Here is a 16806-nt window from a genome sequence, read left to right on the forward strand (position 1 = left end):
ACAAGCTGATGATAAATGTTATCTGATAAGGGATTCCGAAAAGGTTTCTTCATTTTTTTGCATTAAAAGAGTTGTATATTTAGCTATGAAGAATTTGTCACGACAAATTAAGCTTGTTATTTTTACATAAACATTTCAGATCAAAATACGGTGGGTCATAGTCCTTGAACTTGGTTATCTTTACCGTGGCATAATGCTCTCTCTCTTGTATGTTTAATTGACATACTGTAAATAAAGAAAGTGGACATAGTTCAGCTAGCACGTATTAAGCTCTGGAAGTTCAATGTACTGCCTTAGTTTATTTCATACTTCTTGGAAATGTAATGGAATGTGCGAGGGTTAAATGTGTCTCTGTGTGTTCTTGTGAATGCGTGCATGCATGCTCTTTGATAAACAAATAGTTGTCTTTAATCTGGGAGACACGTAGAAGCATGGCTGTTATAACTTAAACCTAGTTACTACCTTACTATATTGTGAATGAAGAAAAAGCCTGTAGGCTATGCCCAGATGACTCCTTAATGAGGCTTTTTATTATCTGTTTCCTTGTGGGGATGCAAGTGAGGGGAGCAATGATGAGACACTGCAGTCATGGGAGAACTGCTGATAAGGGCACCCTGAGCAAATGTGTCTAGAGAAGTCCTGGCATCCATCAGCAGTTCTTTTCTGCCACCTGGCAGTATCATCAGCTACATTAATCTCTATAAAGTCTTGCAAGCCTTTGGTGTGTGGGAGGGAGAGATGAAGAGGTGGTGACGGACTCAAAACTGGAGAAGCTAAAAGAGAGGTTAACTATACGATTTCTGAGTTAAATGTGGGGAGGGGATCATCTTTTGGTTGGCTGTTGTACTAGACCTAAAACAATGGAGTCCTCAGGTGCTAAAACAAGTGCCTGTGTTTCTCTGCTCTTTCTCTTTGTGTTTAGAAACAGGTGAAAGCTCTATTTTTTATTTGTTTGGTTTTTTTTTTATTCCTTTCAGTCAGTGGAGGAATTATGTTGTCCATTCTGTTTTGCAGCTCTTGATGAAAGTAGTGGAAATCAAGGCAAAACCTCAATGTGTCAAGGCCTGTAGGCAATGCCCAGAACCACTGAAATGCTGTTCAGGTTATCAACTTGGGGAAAGGAGGAGAGTAGTTTTCAGACAGTTGATAATTGCAGTGGACACAAGTGGTATTTGGTGTTGAGAGACTCGAGGTGTGTCTGCATCACAAAAACCTTTATTGACTGTATGAGTCTGTAACTGTCTTGATCGTCTTTCTCCCCCTCTCCTCCAAATGAGTAGAAGTGTACTAGAAATACCTCCTGCAGCTTGAATCTTGGTGGAAAGTAACAAGTTCATTGGAAGGTTCTCTGTCATCAAGAGGTGCCCAGTTGAAGACCGGTATTTTTTCCTTTTACAGAGGAGCATGGGATATAACATGTTGTGGAATGTTGTATGGGCATGGCATGTAAGAGAACAAACCTACCAGCAGGAAAGTCATTCGGAAGGTTGTTTCTCCTGCTAGAATGCTGGTGGTTCTAGTCATGCCTTGATGATTCTTGCTGTACTAATTTTTGGGTGCTGTAAATGCCCGTGTCTTTCATCTGTGCTAAAGCTTTATAGAGAAGATACTAAAGTTGGAAGAACTTGATAGCGAAATGTTTGTGGGTGGCATAGTGTTCTTCCTCTGGAAGCATTTTTTCCCACCATTGTACTGCAGCTTTGCAGATGGAAACTAGCTACAGGTCTGTGAAGGCAACATCCTTACCAATAGTAATAGTATGTAAATGAAGGAGTTTAGTGAGTCCAAACTATCCAAGAGATAGGGGATTTAAAGAACATAGCTAACTTTTACTTTTTCTTCTGAGATTTTCCTAGAGCAGCTAAAACTCAATAGGTCACCAGAGTGGGCAGTGAAGCTAAGCAGCAGCCCAGACAGAAGCTTGTTAAAATAATAAATACTGAGTTTCCATTCAGGGAGAAGATAAGTAAATATTACTGCTCTTCTTTTATAAGAGGGCGGTATGTGTGTTGACAGAATGCTTGAGGTTTGAAGCAGTTGATAAGATCCTTGGTCAGGTGCCATATAGGACAGTCTTCTGTATGGCAGATGGTTTTGGCTCATAGAAGGGCACCTGGATGTTAGCATAGGGTAAAAGATGAATGTTGCTGGTCTTTGTCTTATAGCAGGGTCCCAACTCTGGAGATGTTTTGTTTGTTTTGATTGTTTTGATTCTTGATTGGTTTGATTGTTTTGTCTGTTTGGGTTGATTTTTGGTTGGTTGGTTGGTCTTGTTTGTTTGTTTTCATCAAGATTGTGCTCTTCAAAGTTAACCTTTTCCTTTGCAACTGGCTATAGGTTGTATTGGCAAAGGGACATACTGACTTCTAGGGACAGGGAGACGGTTGCTCACTTGTAGCTCCAAGGGCCTGTGTGGAAGCTGGTCACACAACTTGACTCAAGACATTCTCTGCTCTGGACTGTGTTACTCAACTCAAAGCACACTGATAATCTGTTCTTGCACTTTCCATAGTGGGTTAATGCTTTTTCAGAGCTTGGCCTGTAGATGTGTGTTTTGTTGGCGGCTGTTGTTAAGCAGCCTTGTAAACTAACTTGGAATCCATTCATGGGCCTCTGGGGAAAGGCAGTGTAAAAACATATTAGTTTGAAATGAGACTCCTCCTTACTGTGCTTCTGCAGCTCCTGGTCTGAGGTTTACTTCTAAGGTCTAGTCTACGACTTATTTGAGTATTTAATTTTTAATGCAAAAACATGGAGAAAACAGTCTTAGCTGAGGCTTCAGGGGGAAAAAAACAAGCAGCCATCTTTAATGGAATAGTATTTGATAGAGTAAACTTCTCAAATAAGAATTCCTTTTTCTGTGAATGTATTTGCAAAATGGTGCTCTTTTCTCTAAGTTGATAGAAAAGAACAGAAAAAGAAATATATATATTTTATATATATATTATATATATAACACGAATATTTTCTTTCAGTGTTTTCACTGCTTAGTGCTATGAGAATACTGTTTGGTTTCCTCTTCTTCAGACTTTGAAAACAAACTGGAGTGAGAAGGGTGCATGCTTTTATTCTTCTTATGTCATTGTAATATGAAAATGGCATGTAAAGCTGGTCAGCTTCTTTTCAGTGTTCTGGCTTAATTTGTATTTGATGTGCTTTGGAAGAACAGATGAATAGCAGACTCCTAGAAGTTGTTAGCTCCCAGCCTGCCAGTGTATTGTCAGCTAAGGACTGGTAACCTTTCAGGAAAAAAGAGAAGCGGTAAAAAAACAGGATTTAAGGCTGAACCTCTATGCATAGCACCATACTTGTTAACTTTGTTTAGTGGGATTTTGTGTGCAAGTGTGTGAGATAATTGGCTGGAGTGGCAGTCTGGCTGAGTGGTCTGGTTTTGTGTCTCAGCTGCATAAAACATCAGAACACTGAATTGGGTAACTGCAGTCACACACATTTACTAATTCTCTGGAGATGCGTTATCCTTCTTGACCTTTCTTTCCTTAATTTATAAAAATTAATATATAAGAATATGCCATTTTTTTCTGTGTAAAGCTGATAAAAGCTAGTTTCCTAGAATAATAATTAAAAAAATAATTTCTATAAATATGAAAATTAACCTTCATGTAGCCTGTCAATACTGGATATTGACATGTTCTTTTGAGGGAGATAGAATATTTAATGCTTCATTATGCATGTATTTTGTGTGAAGTTGTTTTAAAGGCAGTGTCCCTGAGTAGCATAAGTAACTTAAGGTTTTGTGTCACTTAACAGTTGTCAAATCATCTTAAATTTTTCATGTGGTGGGATTTTGGTATGTTTTATTTGGCTTCCTTAAACATCAGTGATATCAGATCTCTTGCCTTACGGGCTAGTGAGCTGTCCATGTGCAATTGTGTAGCCTTTCCTTGAATAAAGGAGTTTGACTGAATCTAAACTTCCTTTTCTGCTTTTCTTTGCTGTATTTTTAGTTGATTTATTTTAGTCACTTCTGATTCCATGAAATACAGGGGCCTTCCAACTATGAAGAATAAAATTGGTGATTTCCCATTTAGACAGTACTAGTGCTTGTGGAAGGGTGTGTTGTCTGTTGTGTTTTTTAACTTAAACTTTACCTGGCCACAATCATAGTATTGCAAACTACAATTGCTTTTTGAACTTTTTTTTTATTCTGTGACTCATCAGAGCTGATACCATTTTTATAACAGAGGTAAGCAATTGTGAAATTTGACCTCTTGTCTGTTTTTTAATCTCATTACCGAGTGTGTACTTGTTGGCCTCTTTCTCTCCTCTCTCCACCCCCAAGACAGCCAATGAATTTGAAAGCTTTTTTTGTTTTAATATCAATATTCAGAAGTGTGTTATCTTGGCTTGTTGTGCTGTCCAGTAAAGAAATGCCCTAGTATGATGCTGACTGCTGAGTCACTGAGGTTATCACTAGAATTGGTAAATGGGCTGTGTTTGGAAAGTATTCATGTACTGAAAATAAATCACTGGTGTTGCAGTTTTTCTTGAAGGTATATATCAGACCTGGTCATAAAGGAATGTTAGTAAACTCCTTCTCCGTAGTGCTTACATTGTTCTTAGCATCACTCTCCTTTAAATGCGTCAATAATATACTTTAAAAATAAATGTGTTCGGTGTTATATATAAATGGGAAATGCAGGCCTATGCTGTCCTATTAGGATAGTTGATAAGCACACAAAAAACAGAGTACACTCCGTTTATAGTGAATTGAACGTTGCTGAAGAGAAGTGGTCAGATAGAGGCCCTCTTACAAATAAAGTGTATCCATCTGCTGTGAATATTCTGAAGAGTCCATTATAATTGATGTCCAGCTTTCTAAGCATAGCCCTCATCTGAATATCTCATCTTTGGGAGTGACACCTGTGATGTGCTTACTTTGCTTGCATAGCTTCATGTTAAGCCATGTGTAAGGTAAACGTGGGCTCAGTGGTTTTAAATAGGAATGTTTCCCCTCCTCTCACGCCTGTTGCTGCTACATTATTAATGCTAAAAGTTGGACATCAATGCAATAACTGTTGGATCCATAGTTACACTAGGAGATTTTGAGAACGGCTTTAAAGAATACCTATTTGAAGAGGAGGTCTGCATTGTGCATTCTTAATGTACGGGTACTTTTTAGCATAGAAGTAGTTTGTAAACTTTTTCATCCGCTTCAAAGGGTTTTGTGCTGCCAAAGCTACACTGCTTCCACAACAAAAGCATATTCAGGTATGTTATTTGACCTTTGAGTAGAAATAGAGCTTCTTGTTAATCTTAAAATATAATAGTGTTGCTATTGCAGGTCCCTTTTTTTGAGTCAGGAACTATGGTGGGAGAAAGGGGTAGGGAGATCAAAACTGCTCTTGCCTTGTCTGGAAATATTCAGTGTAATTGGCCAGAGCATCAGCATCAGGTCTACTGTAGCAGAAGAGTATCTGCAGGAATTTGGAGGGTTTGACCTGATAGACATAAATAAACTAACAGGGCATAGTCATACATGGGGATTTTACCATTGTGGTGGGGAATAATCTTAAATTGTCAAGATAATAGTATAGTTCCTCTAGGTAATGTGGTAATCCATATATGTCAGTAGTTTATACCTTTCTGGAAATGTTTACAAGACTCTTAATTGTGGATGTATTCTGTGCTATGCATCCAAATGGGATTTTCTGTTGTTCCAGTGAAACCTCTTGCTGCAAGGTCAGACAAATTGAATTGAGTTTAAAATGAGCTGGCTGAGCCTTTCAGACAGCTTGAAACCTTAGACAGTTGCATCTGTGTCTATGGATAGCAGAAATCTAGTTTTGTCTGACCTGTATCTCCTCCAGCTCTGAAGCCGCATTTTGGGCTAAGGTCCAAAGTCTAATCTCACAGAATAATGAAGTGGAAATGGTTGAGGTTGGAAGGGACTTCTGGAGCTCCTCTGGTCCATTCCCCCTGCACAGGCAGGGCCACCTGGAACTGAGAACATTGCTCAGAGCCATGTGGCTTTTGAGTGCCTCCAAGGATAAAGAGTCTACAACCTCTCTGGGCAACCTGTGCCAGTGCTTGGTCACCCTCACAGTGAAAAAGTGTTCCATGATGTTCAGAGGAAATTTCCTGTCTTGTTAGCTTGAGCCTGTCCTGCCACTGGGCACCACTGAGAAGAGCCTGGCTCAGTTGTCTTTGCACCCTCCCTTCAGGTATTTATATAGATTGATGAGATTTGCCCTGAGCCTTTTCTTCTCTAGCTTGAACAATCCTCAGACATCCAATAGTACTTAAGGGGCAGGCCAGTACAGTAGTGTTAGACAATTTCAGGGAACCATGTGTCAAAGATCAGCTGATAATATAAGGTCAGTGCTTTTTTTACTATTGTCTTTGCTCCCACATGCAGTTAATTGAAACTAAAAAGTGATGTGTCACTCTAGGCTGTCAGATCCTGTTTCAGCTTGAGGTGGGGAGAACCCTTGGTGTTCCTTAGACTTTCACCAAATCTATGGTCTAGTTTTCTTCTAGCAGCCAGTGGGTTTTATTGAAAAAGTTTGTAAAAGAGCTTCTTAGAAGTTTAATCTGGGTCTCTTCTTCCTCTGAATGGTAGATGCTGCTAGATTGCATATTGGGGAGTAATAAATATAAGACTTATTTGTAAATAGCCTTGCCACAGAGTTCTTGCAAAAAATTTAGAAAAACCCCAAAAAACCCCAACAACAGTAGAAAGCTCCCATCAGATAAGGGCAGAAGTGTTTGAGATTCATAAGGAGAGAAGATCTGTTCCACTGAATTAGAATATTTGGATTTTCTAGTCATTCTATATTGTATTTCCATACTCCAAATCATATTTATCTGTCTGCCCTAACTGCTGGACAGATGTCCACATGACATACTCTGATTTCAGGAAATGTCTCATCAGCTTATCCAGAGCCTGGCTGATGTCTGCTGGCTGTTGCCTGCTTAGGAGTAAGGACAAAAACTGTCTCAGAGGAATATCGACCCTAAGAAAAGACAGTCTTCTTAATGCTTCAAGTCCTTCTGAAAACTGAAGTAGAAATGAGATTTTTGTATTTGCGTCTGGTTTTGAAGTCTGATTCTTTAATATTGGAGAGCCTGTTCTGGACTACAGCAAGTAAGAATGCTTTCCAAGGTGGATTTCATTTGGAGATCAGAACTCCAGCACTGCATTGTAAAACTCGCTGTCAATTTCTAGCCTATGTAACATTTTTCACTTTTAACTAATTTGGTTGGCATCCAAAAGGAAATAAAAACTATCGGTTGAGACATCTGAGGTTTTCGGAAATGCAGAACAACTGTACAGCATGCATGTTTGTTTTGAATTGCTTGTAAAAAAAAACCAATGTCAGTTATTCTTGATAACAAGATTCCCAACGTGGAACTTGTAGAACAGACAACCAGCTTCAGAAGTGTTAATTTTTTTAATAGGAAACTGTTTTCTCTCTGAGTCAACAACTGAGTCAAGTTGTGTAGCAGCCCTAGTAAGCCAGTAAGAGCCAACAAAAACATGGCAAAAACATGACAGTTGCTTCAAAAGAGAAAACATTACATGCATTCACTGTAATCCAGCTGGGAAGAAGTGTGGGGAAGAGAATACAAAGGGGCTGATCAAAGCTATCAGTGGTGTATATACTGAAAAATGCTTGAGGGAAGTAGTTAGAACAAAACTGCCTTAAGATCTATTTTCAAAACGGTCCTTAAGAACAAAAAGGAAATGTTTCCTGTATGCATTCTTAAGAACCCTTACATCTTAAAGTCTGGTCTCTGTTTGTGAGACTAGCAAACTTCAAAGATGTCCAGAGTCTCTCAAAGGGAAAAGACAAAAAAAAAGTCCCTACCTGGTGTGAAAACATGTAGCAATGTACTGTTCTGGTTCTGTTTGCATCACTATAATTTACAGGCTTCAATGAGACCTTTTGTTTGAGTAAGGTTACTTGTGGCATACACCTCTGAGAACGTAAATGCCTAATCTCACTAGGGCAGCAAAATATCTTTTGGGGTGTGGTTTTTTCCTGGTAATCTTGTAGTTCTGCAACTTGAAACATGCTTCCCAAATGTGTACATCACTGATGTCATTGAGTCCCAGCTTGTTATGTTATTACTACTGGCAAGTGTGAATAGCAGCCATATTTAATTTCAGTTTTACTCAGAAGAAAAACAATACTTCACACAAAATGACAAAATTGGAAGGCTTTTTCTTTGAACTCCTGATAGTTGACTAATCAGTATTGTAATACCGGAACAAAAGTAGGGACAGAGTGTGCTCTGGAAACTGGCAAATTCTGCAGCTCTCAAACCTAAGTATACTTCATGAGATTTATCCGTTTACAGTTAAGTCTAAGTAAAATGTAAAGAACAAATACTTTTGAGGAAGACTTGGAATTGCCATTGAGTCTCACTTTAGAAACAAACCAGAAAATGCTCTGTTAACTCTTGATCTGTGCAGAATCACTTTGAAGAAAAGAGCTTCTCTGATAGAAAAGCTTAAGCCCAAGCTTTTAAGCCATCTTTCTAATTTGCACTCAGAAATTAAGTTGTTGAAGTTTCTTGTGCTCTTAGACAGGTTCCTGGCTCAGAACTGTGACATTCTCCATTGGTTAAAATTGTAGTGCTTCATCAGCCTATGAATAAACAGACTTTGACATAGCCAAATGTGGAAACAGGAGAGGGGAAGGAGGGCAGCAAGGTCCGTGTTGAGGAGGAAGTGTTAGTGTCTTAGGAGAGAAAGGTGGGAGGTGAACAATCTTTGTCCCTAGAGTGTGGATAGTTCAGAAACTGTTATTCCAGGCAGTCTTAAATGATGAATTTTTATATTAGACATGCATGCTGGAAGAAGGGTGCTGAGTGCTCTCAGCATCTCCAGTTTTTCTCTTGAAAAACAGTTCTCTTACTGCCTAGATGTCTGTCTGTGTTGACATGATCCTGCCAAAGTATGAATTTCTTCTAGGTGGACTGTAGCTTGGTTCCTGCTTCTAGCAGTGCTTCTGCTGTATTTGTTTTATGATCATATCTGGTCCTTTCCTTCATTAGAAGAATTTGATTATGTTGATATATAAATATATCTACATAAAAATATGTATTTTATTTTACTAATAAATGAAATATGGGGAAATACTTTAACTCTCGGAAGAATGAAATGCAGCCTTTCCAAATCAGCCCTGCTAAACTCCTCCTCTTGAACTTTTGAGGTGAATGTTCGTAGTTACTGACTAACAATGAACCGTTGTGTTCATCTGGGGAATGGCTGAGGCAGAGTCGTATGACTTGATTTACAAAGTCTTTGCTTTCTCCAATAGACTTGGGGTTGGGATGTAAGAGAATAGATTCCCAGGACTTTAAATTGGTATGTAGGGGGTTTGCTTTTGTGTATGTGGGTCTTTCAGCCTTTGTACAAAAAGAAACTTTATCAGTGATGTTTTCTGTGTGTGGATCGGAAAGAAAGCCAAATGTTGTGTTAGTCTTCTGAGTGTTCTTATTCTTTTGAATTTGATGTTCTCAGTAAGATGTGGTACTGTGATGCTATAGCTCTAGAGTCAGCTGGGCAGACTTTGGAGATAAAGACTAATGCTGTCTTGTGATACAGTAAATAACCCTTTGCCTAGCACCACTGAGCTCAGCTTACCTCCTTGATTAACTGATCACATCTTGTGTTGCATTTCAGTACTTGCATGAGCAGTAGTTCAAGTCAATGGCAAGGCCTGTCTAACTCTGTTTTTAGATCTGATAGGTCTCTGAAGGCAGGTAACTGCCAAGCTTATAGCACAGAGAGGGGGAAAAACTAAGCAAGAAACAATGGTTGAAATAAAGCATGACCTATTTTGGATCAGTCCTCTGTACCCCAGGGTGAGCCAAGGCTATGATGAAGTTTACAAGAGCTAGTTTACTCCAGCAAATGAGGAATTATGATGCAAGACTTTAACATACATTTAAGATAACAGATGTTTGTCACAAGTTCCTTGTGGTTGGTGGTAATCAGCAGTAGGGCTCCGTGTGGAAAGGCCGATGTGTAAACAGATCAGAACTCCATAAGTTTTGTATAAAATATTTACGTGCTTTAGGGTTTTATGAATCTAGGGATGTGTTCATGAAATTGAGTGCATCTGTCTTGGAACACTTTGTTGTTGCTTTAATGTGAGCTGTCACACAGTTTTTTGATGTGCCATAGCAGTATTCGTAAATCACTCATTCCTTTATCAAATACCTGAGGCATGCTTGCAAAGAGACATTCTGAAACTAGAACTGTTCCTGCTTTTTGGGGGTGGAGGGGGGAGGGCTAAGAGGAAAGCAGGATTATACATATTCATATCATATACTAATATGTGCTTAGTGGGAGTTAAGTCCCATGAGGTAAAAATTAATCCTTTTTGAAAATTTATTTTCTTTCTGGAAAACATCCTGTATTGAAGCTCAAGTATTGTTAAAACTGTGAAAACTTTCAGAGTGAGTTCTTTATGAGACCAACTGTTTTTAGTTTTCACTTCAGTAGCAGCTTAAGCAACAATTCAGTACTACTCTAGGTAGCAGAAAATCTGAAAGCATGTTTCATAGAAATGTCTGTTAGAATAAGCAAACAGTACATATGAAACTCTACATTACACCTGTGATTTGCACTGTTAGCCTCAGGTTTTTTGGTAGGGGTTTTATTTGGTATGAAAGTTACAGAAGCAGGGAGACAGAATTCTCGCTTTGGATCCCCAGTGCTTCCTGTGAGTGGTTTTCTGTAGTGTAATGTGTTACAACACAGTGTTTTGTAGGTTTTGTCTTTCAGGATAGTATGTCCTGTTGGAATAGCTGACCCTGGAAACTATCAGTTTCATATGAATAGATGTAGTGGGAAACAAGTGACAGTTTGATTGGCCTTTACTTCATTACAGAAAGCATCAGGAGATGTCCAGAGAAAAATGTCAGTTCTACTATAGCAGCATTTTTCTAATTCCTTAGTTACATATTAATTTCCAGCCAGGTGTTAGACTAGCCCTTAGCAACCTCCTACTGAAAACTTGCACCTCTTGTCTGTGCTTTGTGGCAAATGTCCCATAAGCAATGGTGTTATCGGGAGAATGGAATTTCTGTGGCAATTGGACAAAGCTATTCATTTTGAAAACCAAAACCTCCCTTCTGAGTCGTCAGAGACATTGGTGAGGCGGTGTCAGAGGCAGCTCTCCTGCGCTCAGCTTACTGTAGAGCAGAACTGGTACGGGGTGTTCTGACAGTCTGGCAGAGTCTGGCTTCAGATCCCCTCGTGGTTGCTGTGTGAAAGAGGAGGTTCTTCCTTCCAGCCCAGCTCTGAAGCCTGCATGTTTTTTGGGCAGTTGTTCCTAACACTGAAGTTGAGTGCTTTAAAGTAAAATTCAACTAAATCACACTGCAGTGCTGTGAAGTCTGTCTTTTCTCTATCTCAGTACAGAAGAAATAAGGTATGTTGTCTTTTAATTTACTATTTTATGTTAAAGGCGGGTAGCACTACATATTATTGAAGTGTCAGTATTTGTTCTGTGCCTTGCTTGCTGTATGTTGGTTTTAGTGTTTACTTGCAGCTGCAGTAGCATGTCGCTGAGGTGATCTCTTACTCTGTTGGCATAAAGTGGTGTGATCCTTTTCTACTCCACAAAAGTGCCACTGTTGTTGGGCATTAATTTAAATTAAAAACATCCAGCACCAAACAAAGCAAGTATTTTGTGTATTGTACTAAGATGTCTTCAGGAGGGACAGAGAAGCCTTGGTTACAGGCTATGCTGATATAGTTCAAGACTTGCAGTTTTAAAAAGAAAAAAGAAGGGGGAAAAAAGAAAGAAAAAGTAGTCTTTAGTCCATGTTACTTTTCTCCCACCTACCTAATGGAAGTCGAGGGTACAGAAAGGAATGGGACTGGTGTCTGTTACACACAGATAAGCTTTTTGACATTCTGGAATGAGCACGTGAGCTTTCTGCCAGTAATACACAGCAAAGGAGTTAACTTTTAAACCATGTACTTGTTCTTAGCTGGATTTCTAATCATGTGGAAAGACAATAAGAGTGTCTGCAATTAGTTTGTTGCTTTCCTTTAACAAAAAACATAGGTCAAACTGCTAAAATAACTCAGTACAACTATTTAAACTCAGAATTTTGTGCTTAGAGTCTGAAGGACTCAAATGTTACAGGAAGCTGTTGGAATCAGATTTCCATTCAGTTAAACCAAAAGTGAAACTGGTTACCAGAACTCTGATATCAAGTCTTTTCAGCTGGAGAAGTATGTTTTTAAAAAACAAATTGCTGCAGTGACCTAGAAACACTGACACAGAACCACCAAGACTTCAGTGTCAGGTTATAGCTGTGCCTGTAGCTCTTAAGGATAATGATGGAGTGGTTGTTTACTTCTGAGACAAAGCTAGGTGGTTTCCATCAGCAATAGTAAATCTGAAGTTTGACTATAATATTATTCTCTTTAGAGATGGAAACAAGACTGATCTTAACTGTCATTGTCTGACAGTGCAAGCGCAAGCCCAATTTCATTGATAACTATTTGCAATTAGCTCCTGACAAGGGTAAGGTAGGAGGCCTGACCAGTTGAACATTGGGAACTCAGCTGGCCTCATGCTGGGCTCACTAGAGCACTCTGTGCCACTGTCTCTGTGAAGCTCAATGGAAAGCTTATACTGCTGGTGGTGGTGCTTACATTGTGGGCACCACTGACGGGGATCAAAAAGATAGCAGCCGTTCCATAGTTGGAAAATGAGGAGCTAGACCCAGTACAATGTAGCCCAGTACAACCCAGCCAATAAAATGACTCTTTCAATAATTCCTCAGTATGCTCAGACTGGATTTCCAGAGCTTTGTATAAACAGATATCTGCATCACTTTGGCGTGATATTTACTACATTATATAAATATTTGTATCACCACGTCAAATGGGTGGCACTCAGCTAATGTAACTTTACAAAATCAGGTGATATTTCACTGAAAAATGTTGGTTTCTCTGTGTCCAGTTTAATAGACTGAAATGCTTCTCAACTTCATTTTAAAACTAGTCTGGAGGTTCCTTCTGTAGTCTTGCAGTTGTTTTTGTGTTGGGACACTGAAGAAAGACACGATGGGAAAGAAAGAACTTGTGCAAAAGGAGTAAAGCTGAAATGCCATCTCCAAAAACGGTGGTGGAGTAGGGAGGAGGGTGGACTAATTCACATCAAAATTTATTGATTGGCCAAGTCTTGTGAATGAGAAATGGAGTATGGCAAAATTATGCATAATGGGAGTCTGCTTCTTACGTTTTGGGAAAACCTGTCACTCAGCTGATCAATTATGTTGTTCAATAAAATATGCTTTAAAAACAGTACTAATCTGCCTGTGGTGTTTCTTGTTAAGCTTGTAAGAGAGTGTGTGGTCCTGGGAAAACAAAATAAAACTAAAAAACCCAAGAACATAAAAAACAAACAAACAAAAATCCCCATCCTCCCTTTACAGTCATTTTACTGCAAGTAAGTTTTAGGAGGTGTGTCTCGTCACCTTGTCTTTTATGATTGATGAAGTGGTGATATCTCTTAAAACTGCTTTTTGTTAAAAAAACTGCTTATTTCAAACAAGGTTCTTTGTCCTGTATTTTTAAGTAGAGTTCGTGAAGGTTGTCTTAGCTCTATTTCTGCAGCATAGCTTTTTTACAAGTGAAATCAGTTTAGTAATGGCAGTAGAAACTTTTTTTATTTATTTTTTCATTCTCACATTGACACTGTGGAGCTGTTTTGGTGCTTAAGAATGTAGTGTATTTACAGACAGTATTTCCTGAACATGACCTTCAAGGAATGACTAGTGTAGAGGTGCTAGGATGCAAAGGTTGGTAGAGCCACCTCTGGGCTCACTCAATGTGTATGTCCATCCCACAAGCTCAGTACTGTTGTCAAAAGTTTTTATTACACATTTCATCTCAAGCCGCCAAAAATTGAATTAAGGTTTCTTTAAAACCAGGTTATTCAGTTACGAATGAACATCCCAAAGATTACAAGCAATAAACTTAAATGGGTTTTCTTTTTTCTTTAGCTTCTGGCTAGGGTTGTGTTCCTTATGTGACAGATGACAAGGTGGGTTTTTTTTTTGGTTTTGTTACCTACTAGTAGTGTGACTAGTAAGTGTTTGGCAACTAAGAAGCCTAGAAGTACACAGAAAAGTGAACCTCACTGTAAAGCTGGCAATTTATTTTCCAAAAGAGAATTTATTTGTAGTACACCTTCTGCAATTCTGAATAGCTCTACACTGTGATAGGGCAGAGGAACCGTAAAGTCAAGAAAATACTATTTTGGAGGAGGCATAGTGTCTTAAGTGTATCTGTTGTTGCTTGTTTAGTCACACAACTGTGCTTTTAAAAGATGCATAAAAAGTCCATTTGGGTATTTAAATTATTTCAATTTTCCTTCAATTTGCTGTAAGATAAATGTTTAAATTGCTCAAATCACTTATCAAACCAAAGCATTAGAACATAATGGCATCTAATTCAATCCTGCAAAAACAATATTATTGCAAATACCATTTTTTAATAGCTGTTTTACTTTGCTCTTTTGTAAGAATGAAAATTACCATTTTATTTTCAGTCCTCTATCCTCCCTGTCTCAGGAGAGTAAAAAAATGATGCTGTTTCTCTAAGTGGGTGGTTCCTTAACTGTTTGATATCGTACCAAATGTATTAAGCAGAAACTGCTTAATAACAGATCTTTTGCACTGGCATGTCTGATTTGTATGAAACATTGCAGTAATTGGCTTCATTGGTACTGTCAGAGTGAACTTTAAATGAAAGTGACAGTAACTAGTCCAGACTTTTTTCATTTTGTTCAGGGTAAAGCTATTAAACAGTAAGTGACTTACTGGTTTTTCTGCTTTCAATTAGCAACCCAATTTTATACTCTTTTAATTATCATTTAATTGGATTCCCCCCTTACACTCAGAGCCTGGCAGCCAAACCAGCTGATTTAGTATTTGGCGCAACTGAGGGGGTGAAAATTTCTTCTATAAATCTTTCTCTAGAGGATATGTTTCTGCCAGCATAGGAGCTCTTCTCTGGAAATGGCAAACCTCCTTTAGTAACTGTTTTCTAGCCTCCTTTGTGCCCAGCTCTGAATTCGCTATTCGAGTAGTGGTTGTAACTGAGGGGGCTGAAGCCTCCAAAGTAAAGCTTTAATGTAAACTGTAACCAGATAGGACATACGAACAGTTCTTAAATTAGATTCAAAAAGTTAATGTTGGTATATGTGTGAGTTGTCCCTGTAACTGTTCCAAGAGATTAATTGTCATGTCCTTGCATGTTCTTAGTGGGAATTAGTGTTGTAAACTGACCTGTGAAAGTAAACTGGAGGACAAGGCAGGGGTTGGGGATGCTTTTAAAAATGGACTCGAAGAGAGAAAGGAAAAGACTTGATGGTTTAGGGACTGGAGGAGAGGTAGCACACTGAAGCCTTGCTAGGCTGGGAGAAGTGGTCTTTCCTGAGCCTTCAGCTACAGCCTTCTCTCCTCTGCTGGCAGACAGAGGAGGCAGGAATGCACCAGAAAAAAAAAAAAAACCTAAAGGGGAAGTAGGAAGGACATGTTGCTCTTCCATTACTTGTCCTGAATGCAAAACATGGATAACATCATCCTCTCTGGAGCCAATTGCATGTGTGGGTTTAAAAAAATGTCCACCATCTGTTGGCTGGGCTTCTCTTTTTGTCAACTTCTGGTTCCTCTGTAAACTGTTTTGGGAATGCGGAGGGAGGGCTGTTTGTATTGACTTTAAATCAGTATCAGAGGAATTTTTATTTGAACCTCCTTCTGTAATCCTCAGGGTTAAATGTTTTCAGCTCATAGTTCAGTTGCAGTTATTTGTAGCTGGCATTCACATTTGCTCTGTAATTCAATTTAGATGATGCTGCTTGGCCTAAATTGGAGCCGACTAGTAGAAGGAGCTTGGTCCGTGTAGAAACCGATCACTAACTCCATAGTTCAGGTCATCTAAGTAGAGCTGTAAACATTTCCCCTCAGTTTTAAGGTACAGTTCTCTAGCTCAAAATCACTTATGGAATTGTGATTGATACTGTCAGATCTTATTTGTCAGATTTCTCAACTACTAAAAATGCTGACTAACAACCTTATTGTCATCACAGAAATACTGTAATATTCTGGTTAATCCATATGTTTCCAGTTCCAGCTGTTTGCTAGTTATTTATTTATTAGAGTCTATTTTCTGAATAGCTTCCAGCTACACGTTCTTTGGAGAGATGAGATTTTATTCATACATGTATCTACTTATAGGTGAGGAATTTGAAACTGGAGCATGAGCAGGAGAAAAACAAGATCTTGTCAGAAGCATTAGAGACACTCGCTACCGAACACCATGAACTAGAGCAGTCGCTGGTGAAGGGATCTCCGCCTCTCAGCATCCTCAGTGAAGAGCAGTTCTATGATGCTGTTTCAGGTAAGGAACCATGTCCAGAATGTGACTGTGTACCCAGCTTGTGTGTAGTGAATGTGTTGGGGGTGGGGGAGGAGGGTGGGAGCAGTCTCACTTTAAGTGAAATCTCTGCCTTTTTAATGTGCACGTAATTTTAGGAAAATGCTGTATGTGCATTATGAGCAGGGCTCTAAAAATTTACCAGATTTCATCTGTAGAATTGTATTGTTTCACCTCAGCATAAAAAAAGGTTGCAAAACCACAGGACAGTAATGACAGGTCTGATTGCTTGGGTGTCTATGTCTTTTTTTTTAAATTGCAAAACTTAAGACTCCTATTTTGGGAGCCATAACTGTATCTTTTAGCCTTCTGACTTGCTTTGTCTATGGTGATGTATGCTGTTTCCTTTGTCCATAAAATCCCTAGTT

The 16806-nt window shown here is 38.9% G+C and overlaps 1 protein-coding gene across 4 annotated transcripts in view; it reads left to right on the plus strand.

The window, feature by feature from the left end:
• Window positions 1-16806, plus strand: part of OSBPL1A (oxysterol binding protein like 1A) — a 76381-nt gene that overhangs the window by 29795 nt on the left and 29780 nt on the right. For all 4 annotated transcript variants that reach the window (XM_017831567.1, XM_017831573.1, XM_017831590.1 and 1 more), the window contains one exon: window positions 16240-16402. In XM_017831567.1, coding sequence (XP_017687056.1) covers window positions 16240-16402 — 163 coding nt within the window. The remainder of the gene's footprint in view (window positions 1-16239; window positions 16403-16806) is intronic.

This window comes from Lepidothrix coronata, unplaced genomic scaffold (genome assembly GCF_001604755.1).
Source record: "Lepidothrix coronata isolate B3197 unplaced genomic scaffold, Lepidothrix_coronata-1.0 Scaffold6, whole genome shotgun sequence".
Lineage (NCBI taxonomy): Eukaryota > Metazoa > Chordata > Aves > Passeriformes > Pipridae > Lepidothrix > Lepidothrix coronata.